The 11919-nt window shown below is 36.1% G+C and overlaps 1 protein-coding gene across 2 annotated transcripts in view; it reads left to right on the forward strand.

Annotated features, from left to right (window-relative positions):
* The window catches only part of LOC145684629 (uncharacterized), a 252013-nt gene extending 244260 nt beyond the window's left edge, over nt 1-7753 (forward strand). For both annotated transcript variants that reach the window (XM_081757020.1, XM_081757019.1), the window contains exon 7: nt 7468-7753. In XM_081757020.1, coding sequence (XP_081613146.1) covers nt 7468-7511 — 44 coding nt within the window. In that variant the 3' untranslated portion in view covers nt 7512-7753. The remainder of the gene's footprint in view (nt 1-7467) is intronic.
* Nucleotides 7754-11919: the final 4166 nt, after the last annotated feature.

Below are 11919 nucleotides of genomic sequence, written 5' to 3' on the forward strand. Positions count from 1 at the left end.
CAATATGGTTGGATCGCCCCCCCCCCCCCTACATTTTTGGGCTGGCTACGGGCCTGGCAACGGGTAATAGAAAACTACGCGTAATTCTAGACGGGCAGTCACACGGTGTACATTTGCCGAATCTGTCGACGCTTGCGCTGATTCAAGTGAACATAAAGAAAACCAACATAAGTTATATTAAAATTGCATCGAACCTCATTACAGAAGGACAATTTGTTCGCATTATAGCAGTCGCTATAGATTTCTAAGTAAATCGCCAAATCGTCATTTAAAAATCACCAAAGATGTTAATCGAAAAAATTTACTTTTGTCGTTAGCCTGGAAGTAGAATTCCATAGATTTAGCGAATTTCCCTCCAAACTAGCAACACTGCCTGGTAATACTGAGCTACTCCGTTTCACCCGAATGGCGTATAGTCTGAGAATTCGATTGCAGAACATTCGAAATGTCAAACGAAATTTATTTATCCATAAGTTATTATCCGCATTTTTTTCTTTCACAACATCATTGAAAACAATTAAAACCCACGCATGATTTAAGTAGGATCACAGTATTTATTTTTCGACCAATCATTTAATAAACCTAAGTTTTTGCTGTACATTTAAATCCTGAGTTTTATATAAATTTTGTAATGATCAAAACTATCCATCCGACACAAAGTTTGGTTGTTATAGTTCTAAGGGAAATCAGTCAATTACACGTTCGTTGGTTTCTTTCTTTTGCAGAGTGTGGAGGGCGAGAGTATTTTTAAAAAGAGCAAAAAATTCTGGATGGGGCGTGTGAGGGATAATACGGATAATGTAAGACAAATTATACATATGCGTAAGTTATCTACTTTAAAGCTGATTTTAACAATTGAAGCCTTTTCTGAATCTTACACTGCTTCGTCCATGTCTTACATTCGTCCTTGCATAGCATAAATGCATTGAATTAAGATAACGGGAGCCCTAGACTCGGAAAAAGTTGAGAACCACTGCGCTGACTGAATGAATGACACCGCTATCCCGCTAACCCTCTTGCCTCTTGTAGTGATTTTATAGACTAAGTCAATTTGCATTGCTTATGCCATCTAGGGACAGCTTCTCATTTGCATCTTACAAGTGCTGCCACCTGGACGAAAACGTTGTTAACTATCTACATATTAAAAAGTTAGATTTATATATTTGTAGTCAAGAAAAGTTTATGTGTCTCCAATCTTTTCGAAAATGAGATCTTGAAAACCATAAGTGCCAGAAACGTGCCGTTTTCGCTGGTCATTTCCAAATTTTGTGTAGATTATGCATTTCTAATTGAATATTAAAAAAAAAAAAAAACAGGCCGTTATTTCTTTATTACATTTTTAGGGATATACTGGAAGTGCTGAAATAAAAAAAAAGCATCACATCCTACGATATATACATTCCAACAGCACATAATTGTATACAGAGTTAGTGTATCGTTCCAGCATTTGTTTCATGGACAAATAATAATCAAATAATAATCGCATTTCTCCAGTCTAAGATGAATCTTTATTGTTTAAAATGTTTTGCCCAGTAAACACCATATATCACTGATTATATAATTAATTGTGTGTGTAATGTATTTGCTTATTACATACTGCATGCAAGAAGAAAGAAAACACTGGTTATACATGAATTAGAAATTCCAACCTGAAGTTGGTTCAAAACTTAAAAAATGGTGCGAGATATTGAAAAAAGAATCAAAAAAAGCCTCCCCTTTACGGAACCCCTTGCTGATTTTTTTATCAAGACGTCTTTCACTTGTGTCTGTAAAGGGACATGTACAGATGTAAGGAATAACAAGGAGATTCGTGTTCATATGTAAATGATGCGCTGTGTAGAGGGCGCAGGTTCAGCTAGTTTCATTAAACAAGCTAAAAAGTATATAGTAAATATCTGTGTTGGCCAGCGCTCATTCGCGTAAGACAGGTTTAGCCAACTTATAGAATAAAGATACTGATTGTAAGGGTAGTTAAATTACATATTTCCTCTTGGATGTTTTGCGTTATAGTGGTATGCTTGTATGATGGTATATTTTTCTAAATAAGGTAACTAACTTGCATTGAAGATAAGCAAATATATTTTAATTTCAAAAATTCAAGGGCGCCGGAATTCAAAAATCAGTTGAGATGCTCTTACGCACAGTTTATAAAAGAGGGATCAGGGGGTGTTCTGGGGCTCGTTCCCGTGAATTTTGAAAATTTGTCCTCTTCAAAATGCAGTTTCAGATAATTTTTGAATGAAAATGGAAAATATTTTCGTGTTTTTTTTTCTCACAGTGGAAAATTTGTACTCTTTAATAAGAGTACGGTGGCGTAACCAGGGAGATTGTAAGGTTCGAGTCAGAGATCTTAATTGCTGTTACGGTATTCTAAACTCTGACCATTTGTGGATTTGGGAAATAAGAAATATGAAATAAACAATTTTACGTGAAAATAACAAGAAAAAATACCTCTTCAATTTGTAATTTTAAAAGGAATAAGTTAACCGAAAAAAAAAACACACACACAGTGAAAAGGATTTTTATCTTTTTTTGATCCTTAGTTGCAAAATTTTGTGTTTTTATCCCTGTTAAAGCCGCTGCTCAAATTTTATATTCCAATCCCCTTCCGCTCTATGAAAGACTTGAGAGCTACTATCATTTAAGAAACACGGCGACAGATTAAAACTTATTTTTCTTTCCTTTTCTTATTAAGTATTTTTATTTATTTTTTTTATTTTTTGCGTGTGTGCTGAGCACTCCTACAGAAATTCGGGCGGTGCTCAAACACTGGAGTACCTCTGGAGCAGGCGCCCCCGGCAGAATATGTTATGATTGTAAAATTAGACCTTACTCCCCTTTCCTCCTTCGGTATTCTATTTTCGAAGAAAAAAAACTATGTAAAAAAAGCACGCCGTAGCCTAATGGGTCAATCAACAGATGGATAAAGCAGTGTTGTCTTTTGTATAGGTTTATGTGCTAGCAATGCTTTGGAAGGTAACATGTTATTATAGATATACATTTGGTTTAATCCTCCCCTCTCTTGTGCTTTCCATATTGAATCTATTAAAGTCAATGCAAATTTAGTCGTTTAAAGCTATTTGGTTAGCCCGCCCTCAGTTTCTTCTTTTATAATTCGAGCCTCTCTATGAACCGTTCTCCAATCACGTATCACCACCGTCTAAAGCAGGAGACAGTGCGTTTGTCATTGCCTAATTATGACTTCATGTCCTTGAAAGCACTAGTTGTTGCATGTCAAACCAACCCGGTATTTTCCAGCCCACTGTTGTGAGTCACTTTTACGAACTCGTGAAAACCATCAGCAGCTGCTGCATTGTGCCACATGAGTTGAACCCAGCTCAGACCCAGAGAGGGTAGATGTGTTACAATAACTGCTCCAAAATCCAAGTAATGTACGTTTCCTGAAACTGGTTGTCACATGTTATGAAGAGTTCTTGTTTCGAATTCCAAATGTGCAAAGACAGTGATTCAGCAAGGACGAATTTCCAAAACCGCTCGTCAAATGGAGCCATTTTGAGCACAAAGACATGCTCTGAATGTGTGGTGAAACTACGAGCGGGTAATACATTTCGAGTTCATTCCTAATGGTCGTAGCTACCATCAATGCCGACCTTTATTCTGAACAGGTGAAGCGGATATATGCTGCATTATGCAAAGAATTTCTTGCGTTAATGAACGGAAGGCTTACCTTTGCTGCAAGAGGATTACGAAAAACCATACTCGACTCGAAAAAAGCAACAGAAAGTGCAGGAACTTGATGGTATCCAACTGATACCACACCCAACATATAGTCCTGACCTTGCCTCTTTGGATTACTACATGTTTCGGTCCATGATGCACTTCATGAAATCACGAAGCTTCACTAACCAGCAGAAGGTGCAAATGTCAGTGATTAACTTCTTTGCTTTTAAGAACAAGACGTGGTATCGACATTGAAACGAGGAACTGGTAAGAAGGTGAGGTGGCTGCACACAGTCCAACAGGAGGGGCTATGTTATTTTTCTTTATGTTAACTCGCTTTCATTGTACTGTAATAAATACAGGTATGTTGTGTACCAGAATATTGAAAAATTTATGACTCATTTTTGTAACCTTGTAAGCTCCACATATAACACATTTCTTTGTTAGCACCAGGATACAATGGCAGAAGTACACCATGCTTGACCTATGCATAAATCTCGTGCGTCTACTTCAAACAAGCTTTCTCCTTCCCTTTGAATCCGCAAATGAATGACATATCTGTATTTTGTAAACGAAGATCATCCTTGTATCAAATTTCCTCCCTTTGTGTTAGTCATTCGAAAGAGACATACGATAATAGTGAAATTTAATATCCTCTCTTCAGGATAAAATTTTTGAACAATCTACAATTGTATTCCATGTTTGTAAGATGGTATGGGTTGTCACTAGCAGTTATCATATCAAAAGATCCCTACCCAAAAAGTGCTTTTGTTGTGGTAATGGAAACCATAAACGGAAATTTCTCTTAAGTGAGATGATAAATATTTGTAAACGATACTAAAATTGATTATATTCAGGTGGATATCAAAAATAATTTTGTAGGCAAGTTAAGAAAGAATTGTTTAGTGTATAAATATATGTAGCAAAAATAAATTGGTTATACCGAGGTATTGATATTAAGGTGTTTGATTGACCAAAACACGTTTTAATATATTTGCTCCGTTCATGCTTCCTTCCATCCTTCAGAAAGACTAAAAATCTCAGAACTATTTGATGAATCACAACTAAATTTGCTCAGAACTTACAGGGTCAAAAGTTGAGTCAAGTTCGTTTTTATTATTATGATTTTCTTAAGATCATATTCGAACCAGACTTTCCTGTTTTGACGTTAACCACTATAGAGCAAACACAATAGTAAATGGTGAGCGTGAATCGATTCGCTGCAATCGATTAAACGTCCGAAGAAGACGTTCTATCTCAATCTTTAGCTATCTATTAAATCCATTATGTCTTCCGGTTTCAATATTGTTCTACATAGAACAGAAACTATAACAGAGAGCAAGAAACGAATTTTTGGAATCGATTTAGCGTTCTAAGGATAGGCATAATCTTTTCTCTTGACCGTGTATTTAAAGCAAAAATCGCAGAAATGAACTACTTCCAGCTTTACTTTTCATCGCATACGCGTTTTTCATGGTACATTGCGTTATAACTCTCCTATTTGAGCTTTTTCGTCCGGTTATTTTGTTTTCCAAGTCCAGAAGCATTGTAAAAGACCTTACGTATGGTTTCACATCTTCCTGCGTCGAGACATAGGAGGTGATGACGTCATAATTCTAAAATATATTTTTTTATTTAATAAGCCTTTGTTCAATATTTTTTGGCGGGCTTATTTTTGCATGTAGAAGATTGAAATTTTGCACAAACATTCAGTCCACCGAGTAGTATTTACCAGATTTTTTTTTCAGATTTGTGAGTTAAAACAGGGGGGGGGGGGAACCAGAGGGGCCAAGGGTTGAAAAAGGGATACTTTTACCCCCAAAATCCATTTCTTCGGGATTTTCCCGCCTTATACACATGATGGAGACACGTGAGTCATACCGACTGAAAGGCAGTTTTATTCTGAAGAGAATGATGGGCGAAACATGACCCTAGGGTAATTAGGGATGTCTAAGGGATTTTTTTAAAAAATATCCCTCTGTATACGGGAATATGGTACATTGTCGGTATATATATATTTTTGGTGGGCTTATTTTTGTACTAGAAGATTGAAATTGTGCATAAACATTCAGCCTACCTAGTAGTATTAATCAGATTTTTTCAGATCTCTGCGTTAAAACAGGGGGGTCCAGAGGGGCTAAAAGTTGAAAAACGGGATATTTTTACCCCAAAAATCCCTTTTTCGGGAATTTCCCGCCTTAGATACATGATGGAGACATGTGAATGGTACCGCCTGAAAGAGCGTTCTATTCTGAAGAGAATGATGGGCGAAACATAACCCTAGGTTAATTAGGGATGTCTCAGGAAATTTTTCCCTGGGATCATAGTGTTTTGTGGTAATTTGGGGCATTGTGGGAATTCTTGATAAAATTTCTCCCGCCCTTAGTATTCAAGATAGAAACTTGAAATTTGGCACACACATTCAGTATACCAAGTACTATTTATCAGATTTTTTAGATGGCTACGTTCACACAGGGCCGTTCCAGATGGGCCCAAAGTGCCAAAAAATATTTTTCCTCCGAAATTTTCCCTTTGACATCATTTTTCCCGCTCCTGGTATATGGTATGAGCATGCAATTGGTACCATTTGAAAGCCAGATCTATTCTGAAGAGAATGAGGTATGAACCATGATCCTAGGATAAATAGTGACGATGCAGTAGCTGCTTGACTGAAAGTCTAAAAAATACCCCAAAAACACAGGATCCGGAAAGGGGTAATAGCAAGCAAGAAGTGTTTTTTTTTTGTTTGTTTTTTTTAATTAATTAAGCGTCCCAGGAATGATTGGAGAGAATTGGAGAGAATTGATTTCCTACTAATTAATTAAGCGTCGCAACAATACATTTCATCACTGTTCTTAACTCTCACCAAAACCGGAAGTGGTAGAAGTCTACTAGAATCCTCGGTTTCAATATGGCTCTACATAGAGCAAAAACGATGATCGATAGTGAGAATCGATTTAGTGTTCTAAGAATAGGTACCATCTTGTCTTTTAACCCCGTATTCAAACTGGAAATGGGAAATCAAACACTCCCGGTTCTAACGTTGCTCGCTACAGAGTAAAAATGGTAATAGATAGGGAGAGACAGTTTTAAAAAAATCAAGTGATTGTCCCAAGAATGTGCATATTCCTTCTCCATTTTAATCTCTTTACTAGAACCAAGAGATAGAAATTAATCATTTCTGCTTTTAATGTTGTATAAGGTGAACACGGTAACATATAGCAAGAAGAGCTATTGTCCAGTTCATTAAGCGTTCAAAAAATACAAGCGTTCCTCGTATTCCATTTCCACTATAATTTCTCTACATACACCGGAAGTGGTATTAATATGCTAAAACTTCTGGTTTCAATATTGAGAAAATATCTTGACATGCAATCCAAACTCCTACACACGATGTACACATGACGACAATGGAACTTGTAGTATATAAATAGATAGATAGATAAATAAATAAATATAGATAGATAGATAGGTGTATAGATATATTCTACTATAACTGGTAGGTATATTTGTGCGCGGTGGCGGATCTTGAGGGAAGTCACATCAATAAAAATCAAACTTTTATGACTAAAACTAAGGGATGGAAACTCATCTAACTCCTTCGTTCCCTTAACTTTCAGAGATAAAGTTTTAATGTTCATCGAAGTGACTTCCCTCAATGTCCACCACTGGTTGTGGTATCATAGACTAGATATATGATCACGCAGCCACAGTCTACGAATATTTACTGCTTACGAAATTTAAGATATTTATGTTATGTTCTGCTTTATTCTTTTTCTCTTCTAGATAATATCACTTTGGAAAATTTATCAGATGGAAGCTCAACTTGATTTATTTTGGTTAGAAAAATCCCAAGTTGTTTATTCGATCTATTTATCAAGGATTAAATACATACTAGGAATTCCATATTTTCGTATTTTCTACATTAAATTATTATTTATTTATTTATATATTTATTATGAAATCGAAGATAACTGTAATATTGTATATCGTTTAACTCATCAAATAGAGTGTGTTCATGATTTTGTAAACGTCTTCGAGCTAATATTCAATAAATTTTCACTTGTTTGTATATTTCTTTTATTTTTTTAAAACTATTATTGCAATTTTTTTATGAGATCATGGTAATTGCTAGATGAAATAGTTATCCTTAAACACTGGTATTCTTCTTTCATTCGATCATGGAGTCTATTATGTAACAGTCAATTAATATTTTAGAAGCAAAAGGATGATACAATGCTCATTTCATCAGTAACCTTAAAAGTTGCACAAGAAGTCTGAAATATGAGTGTTTGTTGTTTCATGGTGGCATCCTAGAGCTGTTCTTAGTTGGGACTGACACTCGTACAGGATTGCTTCAAATTGAAACAGCGAAGTGTCATTACTAGAGTTAGGCATTTTAGGTGCACGCCTTTTCCTTTTAGAGCACGAAAGGATTATCATAAAGTACCCATTGCAAAGTCGGCGAGTCCAAATCATTATCAGACGACTTCAATGGAAGCGGTGCACTATTAAAGTAACTCATATGGTTCTTTGATACATGAGAGGGATATTCCACAATAAATCCTTCTTTTCGAGGGTGACCTTCTGGTTGACTAGCTGACAAAAAGGCCATGTTTCATTTTTTTTGCCATCTTCTATAGAAAGTGATGTACTAACTTAATCAACACGTTGTTTGATGTTTATAGATACATATTTTGATATTTAATATGTTGATTTGTTTTTGTTTTTTTTAAAGGACTACTTTAGTGTTTATTTATATTATTAATACTATAATTATTATTGGTACATATTAGCAAAATATATCTGTTGCCCTTAGACACCACCTTCGCGCCTATTATGGCTTGTTTAGAGTGTTATTTAGCGGTTGGGGTAGATTTTCTGGTTGAGTATAAGGGAAACCGGCTGGGGACGACTTAAACTGGCAAGTATACCAAATACTGGCTCCGGATGGGAATAGAGATAATATTGCAGTACCCATTTCCTTTTTTCGGATCCTTTATTCTTTTTCCTTTTTGAATCTTTTCTTCCTTAACCTAGCCCTAATCCCGTTTTCTCTCCTTTTCATTGCTATATTCTATAATCTTCAAGGAAAAAAAAAAAAACATCCGACTACCGGTATTATGAATTATGTTCAAGCAGTCAGATTTTTGAAGACAAAATTCGCAAAAATTTAATATTGATTTGTGTGTGAACGCGATGGAGCATACCATCCAACCTTCAAGTTATTTCTAGAAAAGTTCATGACTGTCAATGCCGGTAAGAATACTTTAAGGGAATACTGTACTGCATCATGAAACCGTAAAAAGAATAGTTTGGAAACTGTCGGACTTCGATACTGGAAGTTATATTACATGAAACTACAGGCACAATTGGACCGATAACTGTTTTTAAGCATTTTGATTTTCCCCTTCACAGACGAGGAAATAAACCTTATATTGCGCAACATGAATGAATTGGAGAAATCTAATGTAAAGGACAATGTAAAATTCGTAAAAGTGTATTGATGGTTACGGACCAGTCACTTCGCAAATGATTTCAGTAGTTAAGCAACTAAAATCCATGATCCTACAGTTAAAAGATTTAACATGTTTGGTACATTTCCATCATAGGGATTGAGAGTCCATGTAATGAATAACAAATACGATATTGCAAATCAGTTCGTCTCTATTCCGTTGAAAATTCTTCTGAATGACCCGAATCACATTGTTGCTTTTAACGAAACACCAGTTCTGATTCTTCCAAATTTCCAAATATATATAAAGTACAATTTTGGATAGCTTTACAATTGAAATTTTGAGTTACTCAAAAAAAGTTAACATTTAAGGAAACTAAATATATCTTAAAAGTTATAACACTCTTTTTTCAAAAATAAGGTAAGGATACATTCTGTGTGTTTGCAAAATTCTTTAATTTACATATTATTCCTAATGGCTAGGTATGGATTAGATTTGTTTGATTGGTTGCCTTGGAGTTGTCTCTTCCAGCACCGAGGCTAAATGAGACACGGACATACAGCTTAACACAGACCTGAACCACATAACCTTTCACCTAAAATTGTACTCGGGCCTCTCGTGCCAAAGACGCGTACGTTAACTTTCTTGGCTAATGAGCCCAGTAACAGTAAGATACGAATATTTTGTCAGTAATAATGAGACTTTTTGAGTTTTCAATTTTCGTTATGTCAATGTCGTTACGTCGAGTTTCAATGCTGATTACGTCCCAGTCCGCCACTGGTAACTTTTATCTCTGTAGAGGACCGGATCATCAGTGAGCTCTCTCGTGGCTGTGCAGTAGCAATGCGTGACTTTGGCGTGGGAGAATCGGGTTAGATTCCTGGCGGAGCTCATGTTGTTCGGATCCGTGTCTCATATACACGGAGAGAAAAATTAGCTGCATTTAGAAGGAAAATACGTAGACTCCGGTTACAGGCGGCTTTCTTGTACCTGCTCCTGCCGATGCAGTAGCAGCGAAAACTAGACGCTTGTACAGATTTTCAGTAATGTGAAGGATGGTGCAAGGCCATGCCAGCCTAGATGGTGCACACATACGCCGTACAGATTTTCTAGATGGTGCTACGTCCAGGTACGTAGGATACATACAGATTTTCTCAATGAATTCCACGTTGCCCAGGAATATTCTAGGTGCTTGTACTGATGGCTTGGATGATACTTCTGCTTGTCAGGACACTGCACAAGATTTTCTTGAGGGAACTCAAGAAAATTTTGACCGTTAAAAATGGCGCAATTTTTACTCCAGATTTTAAGGATGGTAGTCTTGATTGTTTGGGTGCTGGTCTAGAATTTCAGGTATATACAATTGGTATCCTAAACGCTGATCTAGATTTTCTAGGTTATGCTACTGATTTTCTAGACCACTGCTTGCTAATGCCTGGACACGAGTCTAGATTTTCTAGACCGTGCTACATATTTTCTAGATGCTGGTGCAGATTTTCTAGACCACTGCTTGCTAATGCCTGGACACTAGTCTAGATTTTCTAGACCGTGCTACATATTTGTTAGATGCCGGTCTAGATTTTCTAGACCACTGGTTTTGAATGCCTGGACTATTGTCTAGATTTTCTAGAGTGTGCTACATGTTGTGTGGATGGTAGTCCAGATTTTCTGCATGGTGTCACAGCTGTCCTAGACGACATTACTGCTCCTTCCGAATGTAACTTACATACATCTTCATGCATATATACAAGCAGTTATTCATAAATATGGAATCACAGCAACATCATGATAAAAAGGCGAATCTGAAAATCGTTCTTTCTGATGTAGAAGTGATTCCTCATTTATGAATTATCCCGTATATGTGTATGCAAGTATATGTATGTTTCATCCAGAAAGAACAGTACCGTCGTCTCAAATCTGTGATATCATGTAGAAATTGTAGACTACCGTCCACAATTTGTACCGAATCTGTAGCGAAATGTATAACATATGGAACTTCAAACAAAAATCCACACCGTCATAGCAGAACCTGGAAATAAGATTGCATTTGTGTTCCGAGTGCTACAGGGTAGTTACAAACTACTGCGCGATTTCTGAAGGCTGTATTTCCACTAGTATAGAAAATGAATACATGATATTATTGTTACTGTAAAAAGCGAAATAATTCTCTTTCTAATGACACTAAAATTATGCACGTATGTTCAGTAATAGTGGAAATATAGTCTTCTGAAATCGCCCAATAATTTAAAACCAGTGGAGCAGAAATTCATGCAAAATCTTAACACTTCCTTCTCATGCCACAAGAGGCTAATCACATTTCAATTGTCTCCTAGTATAATCTATTTTGCCATGGGTGTTCCAGTTACCCCTCGAAAATTTAAGAGCCAGCAGGATTCTGGAGCCGAATGCCGCCCCAGGTCAAGGCGAAGACTAATGAATAGAACAGACCAAGAGGGTGTTAAGATTTTGCCTAAACTATATTAAAGGAATACATTATGTATTAATCTATGTTACCAAACGAACATAAGCACGAAAACGAATAACATCAAAAAGAAACATCTTGAATAGTAGTCTGAAACTGGAGAATACAAGATCTAGGAACACCGATATTAGCATAGTATGCTGTAATTACCATTTTCCTCATAAGTTTCACTTCTACTTATAAACACATACGTAAGGTTTATATATAATTACGAATATAATATATATAATTACGAATCGAGTGGTTAACATTAAAAGCAAGATATTCTGACATTATCACTTACATTTATTTCAAAGTAAA

Source organism: Thermobia domestica, chromosome 5 (assembly GCF_964235325.1).
Source record: "Thermobia domestica chromosome 5, izTheDome1.hap1.1, whole genome shotgun sequence".
Classification (NCBI taxonomy): Eukaryota; Metazoa; Arthropoda; class Insecta; order Zygentoma; family Lepismatidae; genus Thermobia; species Thermobia domestica.